The following is a 19,108-nucleotide window of genomic DNA, read 5'->3' on the forward strand; positions in this document are numbered from 1 at the left end:
TATGTCTCCAATCTATCTTTTGAGTCATTTACAGCCATATAGTCATATAGCTTTAGGCTATGTTCCCACAATTTATTTTTTTACATAAAAAATTATCATGGTCATTAAAAGTGTCAGTGTTTATCAAATGAGGGACGTTTAATTGTATAAAGTCATGTTTTTATTTTTTACACTGTCTCCCCGCCCTCCCTCCCCCCCCCCCCATATCCATATACTTTCCATGTTACAAGTCATAAGTATCAGGCATTACAGAAGATCTAGACACATGTATAGAGCACAAATGTGAGGCAAGGTGAAAGTGAGCAACAACAGCACCAAACAGCATAATTTGTAGATTTATTAGCAGCAGTAGCTAGACTAGTAAATCAGAGAATTGAATGTTAAAAGAGATTCTCATATCTAAATTTACATGAAAAAGATCAAGATAAAATATAAAAACTATGAAAAGCCAAATTGACTTAAGTCATAATTCATAATTTGGTCCTAGTTTAGTTGAACGGAATGGTATACACATTTTAATGCAAGCCATTAAATTTTGTACTCCTAGAAAAGCAGGCATTCACAAAAAGAACTTATAAGTAATGCATCAAAATTAACATATAGGCTATGTTCAGACATTTATTTCAGATCCATTTAAAATGGCGTCCATCTGTCCATCATTTAGCTGTCCGACCGCCCGTCAGTTTAAAGCGACTCCGTACCCACAATCTGACCCCCCCAAACCACCTGTACCTTCAGATAGCTGCTTTTAATCCAAGATCTGTCCTGGGGTCCGTTCGGCAGGGGATGCAGTTATAGTGATAAAAAGAACTTTTAATCCGGCAGCGCTGTGTCTAACGGCCGGGGCTTACATTTGTGTATGTATTAGGCTGGCACAACCTCTCTGTCCTTCCTCCCCACCCTCCTCATCATTAGGAATACTCCAGGCAGATTGCTTCCTATTCCCCTCCTGTGGCAGCCCGGCACATGGGCTGGATGGTTAATACACCTGTGCAAAGCTCAAACAGCAGTAAATGTTCCTGGATCATTCCTAATAATGAGGAGGGTGGGGAGGAAGGACATAGAGGTGGTGCCAGCCTAATGCATATACAAATGCAAGCCCCGGCCGTTAGACACAGCGCTGTCAGATTAAAAGCATCCCCTGCCGAACGGACCCCAGGACAGATCTTGGATTAAAAGCAGCTATCCAAAGGTACAAGTGGTTTGGGAGGGACAGATTGTGGGTACGGAGTCGCTTTAATGACGGCTGTTGGTACATTATTTTAGTTTATGCTGCGTTTACACAGAGTGATAATTCGCCCAATTGAACGATTAACAATTTGGAAGTAACAATGTGTTTTTTATAACGATCAGCGTTTAGACGGAACAATATATCGTTTGGAAAATTTGTTATTGCGATCGTTTTAAGATCGCTTAAGCCCAACTCACGCATACGGTAAATCTGTAAAAAACTGTTTACACAAAGCAATCTGCGATTTTTTTGCGAATGACCAACGATAATTTGAGAACATGTTGAAAGATCAAAATGAACGATTTCTTGCTCATCGCTTGATCGTTCGCTGTGTTTACACGTGCCAATTATCGCTCAAATGCGATCGTTATCGTGAAAATTCGAACGATAATGGTAACGTGTAAACGCACCATTAAGTGGACTGATTACCCTTTGGCTATGTTCATACAACGTCAAAAATAGAGGAAAGGCGGCTGATTGAGATATTAAAAAAAAAAAACGTCAGTTTTTGCCGCGATTTAACTGACTGCAATGGCAATGCATTGAAGTCAATGGGAAGACGAACGTCCAATGCACACATTGTATTGAATAAAGAATGTTTTTTTAAGTCAAAATAATGAACATGATCCTTTTTTTCGAACGTCTTTTGCAAACAGCGGACGTTTTTTATTAGTTGTTCACACACAGTTTTTCTTTTTCCACCGTTCTTTCTCCGTTTATACTATTAAACTCAATTGACTTTTCAATTAAGCCACACCCAAAGGCCAATTAGTAACCCCAAACCGGAATAATGTACAAACACCAGTAATTACACTAAGGGGGGGCCAGGCCGCTTAATGACTTCCGTTATTTTAGACTCAAAATGACGGACGTTATTTTAAACGGAGCTGAAAAAACATTGTGTGAACATAGCCTATGCTTATAATCTTTTTTTGTAATGAAAGGTTATTCAATTCTCAAGCTTTGTTTCCACATTTATCAAGTAGTAGATATGTCATTCTTTTAAACTTGTAGCACAGTAAAGAGTTAATACCCATAAAGAGAGCAACAGTAATGTTATTCTTCAATAAAAAACAATAAAAACTATAAACTTTTTTTTTTACAACACACCTGTGATTTGACATGGAAACACTGAAGGTGCAGATGCTTCATGTATTCCCTGTTGTGCCTTTTTAAACACCTCCACATATGGTTTGCCTCATGCCTGTGAAACTGCTTGTTGTTTATGCCATATAAACAGAACAGATTGATTTTACACCACTGAAAGTCAATGAATTACACTGTAGAGGGAAAAACAAAAATGTAAACTACTGTGGTTTGTGGCATTTCTACCATTTAGGAACATATAAGCTCAAGGCCAAAGGAAGTATGCAATTTATACAGTGACCTAACTTAAATAAATTAGAGTGATAATAGAGCACTGTCGAGAGAGTGGTTACCCACAGTATCATTTACATGACACATGTAGCAATTAGATGTAACTTTGTAAGGGTCACTATAAATTGCTGGCAATTTAAATCTGACAAATTGAACTTTCATATCCTCTATTTTTACACCATCCTCTTGCAGCTAAAAGAATGTACTGTATAGTAAGATGCCACTGTAAATGTATGGTGCAGGCATGGTGTAAGCACCATCTCTCCATCCAAAGCAGGTGTCAACTGTACGGTAAACCTGACATTCTGCTGCGACGGCCAGGATCTGAGATTACTTTGATTCCTTGTAATTTAACTCCTTATATTCAGCAGTATATAATGACTGCAGCATCTAAGCATGTAGATAGAGTAAGGGGGCTGTGGACTGCAATGTTTGTACTCCTATTGGGCCCTAATAGTATTTCTGTTAACATTACACTGAGAATAACTGCAGTGTACCATATCAGCGATTTATTAATGACCTTAGTCCATACATGCTGTAAATAGCCTCATAGTTACATGGTCTTTATCCATGTGGTAATGTTGTATTATGCTATGTTAACAAAAAGTTAAAAATAGAGAAAAGGCTGCCGATTTCTGATATTTAAAATAATGTCCGTTATTGCTGCGATTCAACTGACTGCAATGGCAATGCATTGAAGTCAATAATAAGACAGACGTCCAATGCACACAATGTACTGAATAACAGACGTTTTTGCCACAGACGTCAAAATAATAAACATGATCTTTATTTTCGGACATCTTTTGCAAGCAGCGGATGTTTTTTTATTAGTTGTTTACACAAAGATTTGCTTTTGACACCGTTCTTTCTCTGTTTTTACTATTAAATTCAATGGAATTTTCAATTAGGCCTCATCCAAAGGCCAATTAGTATTTCCAAACTAGAATACTGTAAAAACACCAGTCCAAGGGGAGGCAAGGCTGCAAAATGACGTCCGTTATTTTAGAATCATATGTCTTATACTGCATAATAGAAGCTATAAAAACAAACCCCCCCGAACAGTTCTGTAATTCCTTTTTTTCTCCAATTAACAATAAATGTTTTCAGTACAAACAACCATTTTTTAATTATGTTTATCCTAAATTTAAAAAAATACCTTATAAAAAATGGACCCACAGTTTCTACAGGTAAAATTTATAAAAAAAAGTATGTAAAAGCCATATAATCAAAAACAGTACCACAAAATCATGTCAATTGACTGTAAAATACATGTGGTTTTTCCATGAGGTAAATGCTCCATAGTACACTAACTACGCGGAAACCTGGTCTAATAGGTTATTTGCAAATGAGATTGCTAAACAAAACAAACTCTTTTAGGATCATAAGGAGAGGCTGAATCCAAAGTTGACTCAAAAATAATTTTAAACCTCACTTATGGGTACATCAGGAACTTTAAACATATTACTTTCCTTTCTCTACTTTAGGGTGCCTTCACACGTACCGTATCGCTGTGTATTTATCGCACAAAAATCCACAGTGATTCTGATTGCTATCAAGCCAATGTAAGTGTATTCTCACTGCGTGTTTGGTGCAATTTTTACATGCGAGTTTTGATATTCATATGATTTTCACAGGCGAGTTCAACACCACAAAAAACGCAGCTACTTTCATGCGAGTTTGATGCGAGTTTTGTGCGATAAATAAGCATCGATACGGTACGTGTGAAGGTACCCTTTGAGTCTATGTCAACATTGCCTCATAGGGCTTATCCTATTTGAAGGAGGGAGTTCATGTTTCCCATGCATGTACCAAGTTGCAGCTGCCGCATGAAGGGAAATCCACTCCCGTATGCGATGGGTCATGCAATGTTTTCAGGATTGACAGTGCTATATCTAAACGTCTAATTTATACGTTGGTGCCTTACATTGAAGACTGACTTCTAAGGGTAAAAACATACAAAGTAGTTGCCCTGTGATGCAGTTAGCCATATGCAGTAATTGTTTCTAAAATGCTGTTGTTAAAGGTTTTTTGGAGGGCAAAAAAGCCTTTTGAGCTATTCACGGTATAGCCCATCAGACACTGATTAGTGGGGTGCAGACACCCAGAACCCCTGTCTCCATTCACTGTGTGTTGACGTGCACCTCTTAGTAAATCCATGAATTTATGTAATAACAGTGTGCAGGAACGCTGATCTTGAGAAATTAAAGGACAACTCCCACGGGACCCCCCCCCAAAAAAAAAAAAAAAACACAGACACACACAGACCCCATACTCACCATCCCTTTGGTGACGATCGCCACTCGATTTGCCCACTGTCCGCCTCACCGTCACCTGCGTTCGCCGTCCAGCGGTGTCTCTCACTTACGGGTCCATGGGAGAGAAAAGGCTGCAAGTGCGCTTGCGCACTGGCAGCCTTTTCATTGGCTGGAGTGCATCACATGGCTTCCAGCAAGCTCAGCCAATCAGGGCTGAGCAAGATCTTAGGACTGAGGCTGCTTCACTGTATATGGTGAATAAACCATCCATACAAATTAGGGACATAATAGATTTTCTGTTATTATGGTTTAACTTTAAAGCATAGCTTCAAACATTTAACATTCAATATTAAATTTATCTCTATGGTGTTATACTTTTCAAAATGCAGTTTGCTTACAGATAATGAAAATATATATATATATATATTTTTTTTTTTTTTTTGGGGGGGGGTAGTGCCTTATCTTTATGTTTTTTTTAGTTCACTATTATTTACCTGGGATACTTGAAATTTTATAAAAAGATGTTCATGCGACATTCCATGATGGCACACTCTAAGCATAGACTGGTATAAGCAAGCCAAATCATTTCTCGTTCCATCATTTTGGATGTAGGAATTCTGATTATAACAATGTACATCTGCAAATAATACTAGGAATGAAGCTGAATTTAATGAAAATAGCTTTCAACAAGTGGATATTAGAAAAATGTAAAACTGCATCTTAATGAGATGAAACCTGAGCTTCCTCAGCTGAGTATCAGGTAATATATTCTGTTCCCCAAGACCTGGTGGTCAGACACTAATTCTCCAGCGTGTAATTAGTTCACAGCATATGCAAATTGCTAGAAAGTTCAAAAAGAAATAGAAACGCTCTCTGACTTTGTCACAGATGTGATCTAAATTTATACCTCACAAAGAAACCTACAAGGAAATGAGGTCTCTCATTTGGAACTTATTTTCTTAGTCCTTGCACATATATATGACATTAGAGAAATTAGAGTGTGGTTTTGGTGATAGCTAAGGGTCATGGCTGATCAAACAAAACCAAATTGTTATACTCATGTGGTCCACACTACATTAGGACCTAATCATTAAATCCTGGTTAGTTGCTGCTCAGTCTCTAGCATAATTCTTGCTTCTGTTAAAAGCTTTACATTGTTATATACATGTGCCTTTTAGTCAACAGCTTCTAAGCGTCCTTTTACACGGCCAAATATAGGGCTGTGTACTGCTGCAAACTAGCACTGATCATCATTGTTATTGGCCACATATCTCGTCTTTACACTGTGTGATGTGCGGGCGATGATGATTTTGGCTAGGCTGGCATTTGCTAGGCTGATCATTGTCCCTTTTACATTGGGCAATTATCAGGTAAATGTTCATTCCTCATAAATGAGTAAATGAGCTTTTAATTGGTTCGTGTAAAAGGGTCTTAAGAACCATTCACCTCTTAATAAATTTGGCAAATTTAGGACTGTCTTTACGGGTGCCTTCCCACACACCGGATCCGCAGTGGATTCTAGGCAGGATCAGTGACTGACGGTTTGAGCAGCATGAGCAGATGCCAGGAACCCCCGAAGCAAGCCGGAGCAGGGAGGAGGTGATGTATGCTCCGGCCGCCGAGGGGTTAACTAACATACACGCAGCAGGATGTCAATCCCGCTACAATTATGTATTCTCATAGGGATGCACTGACACTGGATCCGCACAGATTTCATGTAACAGAAGACAACGGTCTTTCAACAGGCTGAAACGGCAACGATCAGCCTGTTAATGATCTGCTGCTGTCACTCCGTGTAATAGGAGTGGTGGCAGCATACCGCCGCTGTCTCCTATGGACTGCTCGGACTCTGACAATCGCCCGGGCAGCCCCCCTGTAGCTCTCACCTGCCCCTCCTTGCTCGCTGTTGGCATGTGTAATAGCGCAGACAGCGAGTGGGGGGACAAGGAGCAAGCGAACGTTGATCTGACAGGTCAGTGCTCGCTTGCTCTCTACATCGCCCCGTGTAATAGGGGCTTTACATGGATCCAGCAGTGACACAAACTGCCCCTATTGGGGCATCATTCATCAGTTGTGATCTGTGGAGGAACCGGGTAGCAATTTTCCTATAGTGCTATTACAGGATAAATTAAGCATTGCAGTATTTGTTTAAGTTCACACAACGTTGTTTTTATGTAAAGAATGGATGCTGATTACAATGGAATCAGTGTCTGTTCTTTACTGCAGGTGTGGTGTTGCATTAAAGTCATATTCTTTAGATAAGGCGTTAGAATAATGCACCTGCCTATTTCAGAAATAATAACTGTTCACACAATGTAAAGTTGTTGGCGGCCGCACATTACATTGTAGTGAATGGCTAATTGATTTGCGAACACACCTGACAGTTCCCGCAAGCCAATTGCAAAAAAAGAACGTTGCTGCAGCCTATGTAGAGGCATCGGCTGCAGGAACAATGTTATGCAACGGCCGCTGTTAAACGTAGTGTGAATATAGTATATCTATTGAAATAAATCAATTATCCCTGGATGAAACAATTAGGCTTCTCTAGACATATCTTCCAGAGACATTCTTGTAGCTGCTTTCTACTGTGGTCAAATGTTACATACCTATTTAAATCTGAGACATAACTAAATTATTTTTCCATTTAAAATAGTTTTTTGTTGGTTGACATTTTTCTTTTTGGGGTGCTTATTTTTAGGGGAGAATGGTATTGTTCAGTGCCTCTCAGTTCCAGTTCTTATGGCCCACCAATAGGTCATGTTTTGAAAATTTCCTTAGTATTTCACAGGTGATATAATTATACACAGGGTTTTTTGTTTTTTTTGTGTGGGATATCCTAAAAACATGACCGCTTAGTGGGCCATGAGGACTGAAATTGAAAAGCACTGATATTGTTTATTGTACATTGTAAATTCACATAATTTACCATGCCCGACCCCTTTGTTCATGGAGAGATAAGTCACCGCTAAAGCTGTCATACTCCTCCTCTCCCCGTAGAGATCACAGAATGATCAGGATTTAATAAAGCCAGAAGTTAATGTCTTCTATGCATCTTTATGAGAGCGTTCTTATAAAGATATACTAATGAAAGTAATTTCTGGCTCTTTAATGAGTTTAATGATTTCCAGGTCGAAGAATCAAGCTAAAGTGATCATGCAAGGTGATTATATGAGTTCCTGCTATTGGGGCCCCAATAAAAAATAATGGCGGAGTGCTACTTTAAAAATCTTTGCAAACACTGTCATTATCATGATTGTAAATTAACCTTATGTATTAAAATCATCAGAATTCACTGGATTTGATGGGATACAACCAAATGCACAGATGTGTTTTTTTGGCACTGTACTAAAAAGCCATTCAGCTCACCACTATACAGGCTTCATGCCCTTGTGTATGAGTCTTCATTAAATCAGTCATTACAGACTCAATTATAGGTAAAAGTTCAGCGATGATGATCATTTACATGGATTTACATGGCCAATGGAATATTGGTGGTGTGCTTTGTATGGAAAATAAAAAAAAGCAAGAAGCATTTATAAACTTCAGTGTTTTATTTATTGTGTTATTTATTTTACAAAGGGGAAGCATCTGTTTATGATTTGCATACATTTAAAGGGAGCTTGACCAAGTATTTAATTTGTGTTGCCTACAAAGAAAATGCATTGGTGACATTTATCAAGGCTGGTGTATAGTCTTAAATAAGGCCCTTCCCCCAGTTTCGCAGAGAGATTTGCTAAGAGCTGTACACCCTTTAGTAAATCTGGCTGCCCCTGTGCCTGGCGCAAGCATTGTGCACCAAATCTACAGCTGTTCAGGAGCAGGTGTAGAGCTTTGCCATGATTTATGCCTGTGAACAGATGTAGATCAGGATAAATCAGGTCACGCCTCCCCACCTTGCCACATCCCTGCCCACCCATCAGGTGAGTGGGGGATATGGCTCATGAATATTGAGGGCTATCGAGCTCATGCACATAATGGAGAGGACTACTTATTGTCCATGTAATTCAGGAGGATATCTCTGGATCAGCTACACAGAACAATGTAAGTGATACATCATTCTGTTCAGCTTCTCTGTCACTAGTTTATGCTACTCTAAGGTAGGAGAGCATAAACCTAAGAGACAGAGTCTCTTAAAGTATTCCTTTTAGTAAGAAGGAGTAAGAGACAAAACTGTTAACAAATTTTCTTAATTTAAAGCAGTGTTTTGGGAAACACATTTTCAATTACATTACTGGGGAATTCTGAGCGTATAGAGTGGGCTCCTATGTCCAGGGACTTTTTCTTTGTAAGTGTATCTTTTGCTCTAATGATTTAGCAGTCCGTACAGTACATGGACAGTTGATTCATTTCAGTGTTAAGTGTGTAATGCTTACTTTGCCCTGTCATGCTACATTTCTGGCAAGAATAACAGTGAACGCTCTATGACAACCTTTGATCAGGTGTTAGAGAAAAACAAGCCTTCAATCAAAAGGGGCAGGTTCAAAGCAGAGATGCTCTTTAATTCTACATTTTACATAAACATGAAGCATATAGTTCATATTAAGACAAATGTGTTTCATATAAATTACTATTGTGATAAGGAATTCCATTGTATCTGTGCTCTTTTGTAGTCCACATCTCCAAGATCCTACCTGGTGATTCTGTGACTAATTGCCCTATAATTTGAAACACATAATCTGGCTTCCAGATAAAGTATGCCATTTTATACATGATAATTCAAGAAGGACTAAACTTTCCTTTCAACAACTGAATGCCTCACTACAGCCAACAGTAGGTCTTGAACCCATGGGAATTCTAAGGGACTTATTACTTCTATGTGAGCTGACTAATTTTTATTCTTATCTTGGTCTAAACAATCTCTGCAAGTAGATTTGTGCTAAGAGGGACTTTAGTGTGATTATGATAAAAACTTAATTTTGTGTATTCTGCAGGGGATATATGGTATGTGTATTAACAAGAGTCTTAAAGTGTGAAAGGTATGTCCTTTAGGATCCATTTACACAGAAAGATTATCGGACATATTATCTACCAAAGATTTGAAGCCAAAGCCAGGAATGGATTTGAAAAGAGAAATCCCAGGCTTTCCTTTATGACCTGATCTCTGTTTATAGTCTGTTTCCGGCTTTGGCTTCAAATCTAATCTGACAGATAATCTTTCTGTGTAGGGATGGGCAAACCAACCGTAACAAACCAGATTCTGTATGAACTTTGAGAAAGTTCGTAACGAATCTGGTTAAAATAACAACAAATTAAATCACAGAATAGACCAGGATACAAGGGATTATTACTCCTATAATCCCTCATATCCTGGTTTTCTGTGAATATCAAGACGTGTGTCGTCATCCCTGTTAGCTAGTCTCCTCAGATATACCTGGGTGCTGCCCAATCAAAAATGTAATGTGACAGCTGTCTGTGAGTATCAACCTAAACACATAAAACCAACTTCACTATTCAAGTTGATCTACTTTATTAAGTCAAAATCTCAGTTCATATCTTTACAATAAAGGTTCAAAAAATAGGAAAACCCCATTAAGCCGCAAAAAAACAAACAAAAGAAAACAAAAAAGTCCCATCACTGTCACAGAAAAAAAAAGTCCCATCAGCTGTCCCATCACTGCACAGTTGTGTAGAAAAATGTTGGCGACTCATTGGCATTCTTGGTGTCCAAGACCGTGCACCCCAGTGCTGTAGTCTGGTCCTTTAATTATGGGCAAGGGCAGTACATGTCTGTTACTGCCCATTGGGTCAACATTACCCCAGAAGACCACCAGAAAGTTAGTCCATTCTTGCCACTGTCACCTCCCCGGTGCTTTAGGGGGCCAGTTCTGCAAAAGTTCTGCCTCCACCAGCTTGCAACCATCCACCGCTTTGACTGCAGTCCAACCTGCCCCGGTGTCTTACCAACGATGTCAGGCCCGGTGATCTCAGGCTGTCTTCCATTTTGTGAGCCTGGGTGAACGGAGCCAGAGTGGGCAGGAGCTCCTCCGGACCATCAGGGAGGAGATATATGAATAGCTGACCCAAGGTCAACGAATGGTGGGAAGTGTTGTAGCCCACAAAGAGAGGAACCTTTTCTATGCAGTGCAGCAGAGAGGGCTGAGTCATACACCTTGTATGGCACATGTAATAAACCTCATAGTGTACAGGTTTCTGCGAACATGTCCTGCCAATTGTTTATCCCTTTTGAGGAAGCAACTCTGTTTGTGAGCAGGCATGACTATGGAATCAACAATATCTTCCCACTCATCCGTGTTCTGGGAAGTGCGCTGAACAACATCATCAGCGAGGATTCCCAGGCCACCACTCCAAGGCTGAACATCCTCCTCCTCCGTCAATTGTCTGTTTTCAACCATACTGGCCTGGGTACAATCAGGTACTGCCTCCTTCTCAAATAGTCTGTTCTCATCCATACTGGGCTGGGTTCAATCAAGTGGTGCCGCCTCCTCCAATAGTCTCTTTTAAACCATACTGGGCTGGGTGCAATCAAGTGGTGCCGCCTCCTCCAATAGTCTCTTCTCAACCATACTGGGCTGGTTGCAATCAAGTGCCACTGCCTCCTCCTCCTCTGTCAATTGTCTGTTCTCAACCATACTGGGACCAATACAATACTATTACTGCTGCTGGTTCCACTGTCAAATGTCTGTTTTCCACCCTACTGGGTCCGAGGAACTTCGTGTCCTATGTCCCATGTAATCACTTACACCTTGGCAAATTTTTTGTTCACTATTTTTGCACTTTGATTTTTCCCACTTTTTTCATTGTTATAGCAACTGCAACTAAACAAAACTATACCCTATCCGACTCCCACTATTGTAGCTGCAATTATTCAGCTGTTATAGCAAGGTTCGTTTTAGGTTCGGTTCGTACAAATCCGAACTTCACAAGAGTTCGCTGGATCGAACCAAACCGAACTTTTCAAAAGTTCGCTCATCCCTTTTTCTGTGTAAATGGACCCTTAGACAACTAGATTTCTGGATTGTGTTACCTGGTATTATACTTTATACAGATATAGAGGAACCAAAATCATAATGCACAGCACCCTGTATACACAAGGACTCTATAGGTTCATATTATATTATTACCCCTAGCCCCCACCCCCTTATCTCCTAGGAGCAATATTTATATAGGAGAATCCCTCAATAATACAGCCTGGGAAGGAACATATCATTTTTAGTTCTCATGAATTCTAGATAGGTGTCTATTCAATATCAATAGCAGTCAGCTAGAAGCTATCTCTCCTACATTGCCTACACAAAAACATTCAGAACAGCCGAACACTTGTGTGTTCTCAATGTAAAGAGATACAGCAAGCCACTGCCAGACAGTTCTGATGGTCCCTTTGCACCATGGACAAGAGGGCTGGCCGGCTGTAATCCACTCTTCTTTCCCTGACACCATCTTTTTTGTGGAGAGTCATGAGACCATCAAATACTTAACATAGTCAACTGGTCCTGCCACAGTGAGCTGATTCTGCTGACTTTTATCTTAAAGAGAACCAATCACCTGAAATTAACTGTCCCTATAATAAAAGATTCTCTGTCCCTAAGTCTATTCCTGAAGATACAGACTGCCTGTGCAGTCTGTATCTTATGCTTTTACCTAATCCAGTATAGCGGAGAAGTAAGGCCGGGGCGGCCATCTTGATGACGTCACAGTGGTGCGTTCCAACGCTGGAACGCAAGGGACGTAATCAAGATGGCGTCCGGCTTTACTGCACCGCTACAGAGGAGTAGGTAAAGTATAAGATACAGACTGCAAAGGCAGTCTGTATCTTCATGAAGTTTATTTCTGAAGATACAGACTGCCTGTGCAGTCTGTATCTTATACTTTACCCACTCCTCTGTAGCGGTGCAGTAAAGCCGGGCGCCATCTTGATTACGTCCCTTGCGTTCCAGCGCTGGAACGCACCACTGACGTCATCAAGATGGCCGCCCCCGGCCTTACAGCTCCGCTCCGCTCCGCTATACAGCTATAGGTAAAAGAATAAGATACAGACTGCACAGGCAGTCTGTATCTTCAGGAATAGACTAATAGGCCCAGTTAGGATATTCATACACAGCGATCTCGCGCTGTATAGCGCGGGATCACTGTGTATTTACAGAGCGGTGGCAAAGGCTCATGGGAGCCCTTCCTGCCGCTCGGCATGCCGGGAGCTTCCTGTCACGCGCCGGCTCTTTTCAAAAGAGCCGGCGCGAGACACGAAAAGAAAATAGGTATATTGCGAAAACGCGGCCCTAAAAGTAATTAATTTAAATTACAAATATTAATAAAATAACAATTTTAATCTAATTATCGAAAAAAAAAAATTAAATTTCCGCCCATGATTGGTTCTCTTTAAGTGTATCTTTTTGCCTCCTTATCAAAGCATAGGTACAAAAGGTAGAGTATGAGCCTTTAATAGGTTATGGATGCCATTTTGTGGATGTCTACTGTCACACATTGATGTGAAAACATCTTAAGGTTTAATGTGTTAGTCAAGTAACTTCAGAGAACTCAATTTGACATTTGGTCCCATATGAATAACAAATTGTAATGACAAATGAAAATACTTTCTGTTTCATTTATCAAACTCACACACACACCACATCTGTAGCATGTGACATAGTATCCAATATAAACAATTTAAATAACTAAAATGTTTACTATACTGATCTATTATGAAGACTAAGGGCTGGTCACATGTCCAATATCCGTCCCATGTTCTTCTCTCCCTCCAGTAAAAAACTGTGTAGTAAAAAAAACTGATCTTATAGTTTTTAAAAGTCAAATATGTTGTGAATTTCAACAACAAGTCAAGTATAATAAAATAATAATGATAACCACTAGAGATGAGCGAACCGGTTAGGCCGGTATGGGATCCAACTCAATTTTTTCCAAAAGTCCGAGTTGAAAGTCCGCTCCGAATTTCTTTTTTCTTGCTTTCTAAAATGGCAGCCACGATTTTAGAAAGCAGGAAGTGTTCTGGGCAGGAAAAGCGATTTCCCATGATGCCCGGAACACATCCAATCAGCAGGGATGTTGCACTAGCCCACCCCCTGTGTGATGTCGGTTTTGCTTTAAGAGGAGTGGTCACATGACCGCATGAGGCAGTCGGCACAGAGAGAGGAAGGAGACTGTTAGCAGTGCACAGAGCTCGTCAGTGACAAAACGCTGCTGCACGCTGCTGTACTGAGAAGATATTGTACAAAAGCAAAGACAAAAAAGATTATTAGGAAAGTGGAGAGAAGAAACATAGTGATTGAAAGAGAAAAAAGAGAGGGAGAAAGATAGACAGATAGATAGATAGGTAGATAGATTAGGCATAGGAGAGCAAAGGGTGCACAGAACAAAAACGTGCTATACAGATATCCAAAGTACTATACTGTCACCCTTGCGAGAGTGTATATGACAAAGGTGTTTTCCTGAGGCACAAATATATACCTTGTGCATGTGTGTAGAATAAAACCTTTTTCCTGCATAGACCCTGTAATGGTGAATTTCCTGCATATACCCTGTAATGATGAATATTGAAGTCTTAAAAAAAAAAAATAAAATTACTTTGAGATATTGAAAAGATAATGATGTTACTGAGATGTAGAGCCCTAAATTCAACCAAATGCACTACCCTCGTATCATATAGATGCTTTAAACTATGAAATCCGAAGAAACCTGAAATTCGGTTGAACCAAACTTTTTTAAAAAATCTGGAAGTCCGGTCGGAACGAACTTTTGAAAAGTTTGCTCATCTCTAATATCCGCAGCAACAACCTTTTTCTCCACATACCTAAGCATTTTTCGTTCACTGTCATCTAAGGTTAAAAGCATGAATACAATAAATAACCCTTTGTTCTAAACACCTTTTGATCATATTTAACCCCTTAAGGACAGAGACAATTTTAATTTTTGCATTTTCACTTTTTTCCCTTGTGCCTAAAAGGCCATAGCACTTGCAATTTTTCACCTAGAAACCCACATGAGCCATTATTTTTTGAGCCACTTTGCAATGACAGGCTGAATTTTTTCATAAAGTACACTGCAAAACCAGAAAAATAAATGTGTGGTGAAATTGTTTATTTGGGGGGTATTTGTCTTTACTCCGTTTGCCCTGGGGTAAAACTGACTTTTATATTATGAGATGGCTTGTAAAAAATTCAAACCATTGTTAACAAATATATGTTCCTTAAAATCGCTCTATTCCCATGCTTATAGCGCTTTTATCCTTTGGTCTATGGGGCTGTGTGAGGTGTTATTTTTTGCACCATGATGTGTTCTTTCTATCGGTGCCTTGATTGCGCTTATGCGACTTTTTGATCGCTTTTTATTACAATTTTTCTGGATTTGATGCAACCAAAAATGCGCAATTTTGCACTTTGGGATTTTCTTGCGCTTACGCCGTTTACCGTGCGAGATCAGGAATGTGAAAAATTAATTGTTCGGGTGATTACAAAACATTTTTATTCATTTATTTTTATTTATAATGTGGGAAAAGAGGGGTGATTCAAACTTCTACTAGGGGAGAGGGCTTTTTATTAACAACAACACTTTTTTAGACTTATACTAGAAGACCCCCTTGGGGGACTTCTAGTATAAGCACACTGATCTCTCATTGAGATCTATGCTATATAGTCATACAGCATAGATCAATGAGATAGGCACTGGGATAGGCTGCTGCAGCCGGAAGCAATCGAGTGCCGAGCTGGGATCAGCGCCAATACGGCGCAGACACCTGGCCGCTACAGACGTGTGGATCGCTCCTCTGGGACAACGTCCCGGGGGGGTGATCTACCCCACTAGACACCAGGGATCGGCAGCAACTAGTAATCAGATGCAGCTGTCAACTTTGACAGCTGCATCTGATTGCTTGATTAGTGGGCACGGCGATCGGACCGTGCCCACTAATATACGCGGTCCCGGGCTACATGCGACACCCGAGACAGCGGCGGTTCAGAGCAGGGTCGCCCCGCAGCCCCGCTCTGAACTCCCTTAACGACCACAGGGCGTAAATATATACGCCCTGTGTCGTTAAGGGGTTAAAGAAGTTGTCAAAGTGTATGACCACATAAAACATGCAAACAAATAAACCTATTGCTCCAGTAAAATTCAAAGAATGGAACTTATTTAAAATAGCAAAGTATTACACCAGATACCTATTATGATCCATTGGATACTATTGTAAAAATTGTACAGAGTAACCATATATTGTGTAGGAGAGATTAAATTGCATCATGCATCATTGACCATATGTTCAATTTCAATGACTATTAATGTGATGAGAGCCCATTTGGATTAGAAAACTGATTATCATGTATTCAGATGGGTTGAATGGAAATGTTAATTTAAAATGCCTTTAGTAGTCATAAGTAATCAAACTGGTACCTGTTGCTGTCGCTTTCAGGTCATCTTTTTAAGCATGAAATGTTTGTATCCATTTTGCACATATGCTACTTAATTTTCATTGTATTATCCGGTGTATATTTAGCATTTTTCAAAATCAAATCTGTAGATTTAGAATATTCTAAACTGGGTTTATAAACAATAAAACAGACCATATATTAAGCAATAAAATATAATGGTGTGAGGTTATAACATTAAAGATAATTCACAAGCTCAATAAATAGGAACTAAAAAAGAAACAAAAAAAGCATTTTAGTATAGTTTGATATGTAGAACACATATTTTTAGGGTGTTCTCATCGTTATGTTGCTCTAAATGCTTTGGATTGCATCACCTGGATATGTTAAAATTAGCTTATTGTTGGGATTCACACCTTACAAACAGTTTTCGGGTATATTCATACGAACGGACTCGGAGTCCGGCAGGTCCTGGCAGTTCCCACACACTATATACTCGCTGCGGTCTGAACGACCGCAGCGAGTATGTAATTCTACCACCCTTAACCCCTTCTGTTCCTGCCCGGCTCCCCCTCTGTAAGCATACATTACCTCTCCTCGCTGCACGAGTCCGGCGTTCTGCTCTCCCGTCTGGCCAATCAGTGTGTTGCCCAGCCCCAGTCACTGATTGGCCGGACGGGAGAGTAGGACGCCGGACCCGTGCAGCGAGGACAGGTAATGTATACAGACACAGCGGGGGAGCCGGGCAGGAGCAGAAGGGGTTAAGGGCGGTAGAATTACATACTCGCTGCGGTCAATCAGACCGCAGCGAGTATATAGTGTGTGGGAACTGCCAGGATCTGCCGGACTCGCAACGAGAATCTCGCTGCGAGTCCGTTCATGTGAATATACCCTTCCACAGCAGACAACCCATTCATGGTCTTCCCATTACCCAACAGGTATGCCTGTCTCACAGTTGATCACAACACTAACATTCTGCTTTTTTACATTTTTACGAATTGGTGATTCTAAAGAAAAAAAAAAAAAAGCTGTGATTTCATAGCTTTTATAAGCTTTTAAGAAGATCACAAAAAGTAACAATTGCATGCTGTTGTCACCTTTATTAAAAAAAATGGCCACCATGATATATTGTAACTGAATAATGGCAATTTCTGGAAGAAAAACAAGCATAATTACTAAATGTTATGTTGGTCCCTATCAGTGTATAATGCCTCCTTGCAGACACAGTGGCCAGCTCACCTGCAATTACTACTGTGTGGCACAGACCTCTTTGCGCTCTTGCGTCTCCTCTTTGAAGGCTGTTACTGCTAGAATGTAAACATGCTCTCTCTTCTCTATATAGTGAGTGGCAGTGTGGAAGAGTATGCATCTACCCCCCCCCCCCCCCTTGTGTTTAAAAGGCCATAGCTTCCACAACAATGGTCAGTGGGATTACAATGATATGCAATGTATTTAGCTTTATATATAGCTTTTGTATATAGCAAAAAATGAAAACTTTTTTATGTGGTCCTTTTACACTTTTATTTTTTGGTCTTAGGGCCAAAAATGATGCCTCAAATTGCCATAAGATCTATACTTATATAAATTATTGTATTATATAATAATTATTATATAATGTTTTTATTTAAAATATTTAGATGCAGTTTGACAAAAAAAATCAACAATTTTGCACTTGGGTGGGTGTTGTGTGCTTACGATGTTTACTGCGTAAGATAAGGAATGTGATAATTTAATAGTCGAATTATTCCGCATTTGGCAATAGTAAATATTTTCATTTTTATTTTTTAAATAGGAAAAGGCTTGTAATTCTCTAGGGGACTCTTATGAGCAATGCCATGATTGCTCATAGGGATCAATGCAGTACATATATACATGTTATCTGTGCTCTATTGTTTCAGGCTGCTACAGATAAAGCCATTTAAATGCCACTGTCAGGTTTGAGAACTGCATTTAAATAGTTAAATAGCAAGCATGAATGATCAGTTTGTGCCGGCTATGAGCCTTTGTCCCCAACTGCTCTTGCATCATGAGCCCTCTCTGTACCCTCTTAATGGCTCTTGTAGTTTTTACAACTTGTAGTGAGATAAATAGTGAGGGTGCGTTCACACGTACAGTATCCGCAGCAGATATGCAACAGATTTGATAGCACAGATTTGATGCTGCAGATATCAATTTAACTAAATGTCTGAACACAGCATCAAACTGCACCATCAAATCTGCTGCGGATTTGCTGCGGATCCTGTACTTGTAAAGGCACCCTGAGTGTATTTAGATTCCACTCCTGAATTCAGACTGGTTGGGTAGCACAGCAGGTCCACACTAGTTGCTCCTTTACACTAAACCTAGTAATAAATATTGCTTTAACATTTGATTTTAAAATAACTGGTACATTTGTGTGCTTTAGGTAAAAGTAATCTTTAATACTTAGTTTACTTTCAAATGGAATATGTAAATCTGTATCAGTATACATAATTTATTAGACTGGAGGGAAAATATGTGTCATGATTGTGCCTGAAAAGGCATCAGTGCCACCCTCTACGGTGAAGATCCGACCTCTGCGCTAAAAACTGCGTTTTTGGCATTAAGTTCGTGCCTGGTTTTGTTCTGTTCTTTGTTTATGTCTTCTGTGATCCGATCCATGTTTTCGCTGTTCTCCCTGAACTTTCCTTGCTTTGGTCTATTCACTAATTGTCTCTGCTGTGTTCTGATTGACAGGTCTCTTCACTAGAGATGAGCGAATCAAAGGTCTCTTCACTAGAGATGAGCGAATCAGACGGATTTCTGGTTTGTATGAATCAGAAATCTCGGCGGCTGACTCCCGCTGTCTTTTCCCTCCGTGCAGCAGGTGGATACATCGTAAGGAACGCCTGGAAAACTGGGATACAGCCATTGGCATTGGCTGTATCCCAGTTTTC

At 39.9% G+C, this 19,108-nt stretch overlaps 1 protein-coding gene across 1 annotated transcript in view; it reads left to right on the forward strand.

Moving 5' to 3' along the window:
• Positions 1-19,108, forward strand: part of LOC138784154 (uncharacterized) — an 84,713-nt gene that overhangs the window by 22,229 nt on the left and 43,376 nt on the right. Inside the window, exon 7 of the mRNA XM_069959667.1 lies at positions 7,567-7,591. Coding sequence (XP_069815768.1) covers positions 7,567-7,591 — 25 coding nt within the window. The remainder of the gene's footprint in view (positions 1-7,566; positions 7,592-19,108) is intronic.

This window comes from Dendropsophus ebraccatus, chromosome 2 (genome assembly GCF_027789765.1).
Source record: "Dendropsophus ebraccatus isolate aDenEbr1 chromosome 2, aDenEbr1.pat, whole genome shotgun sequence".
In the NCBI taxonomy this organism is placed as follows: Eukaryota; Metazoa; Chordata; class Amphibia; order Anura; family Hylidae; genus Dendropsophus; species Dendropsophus ebraccatus.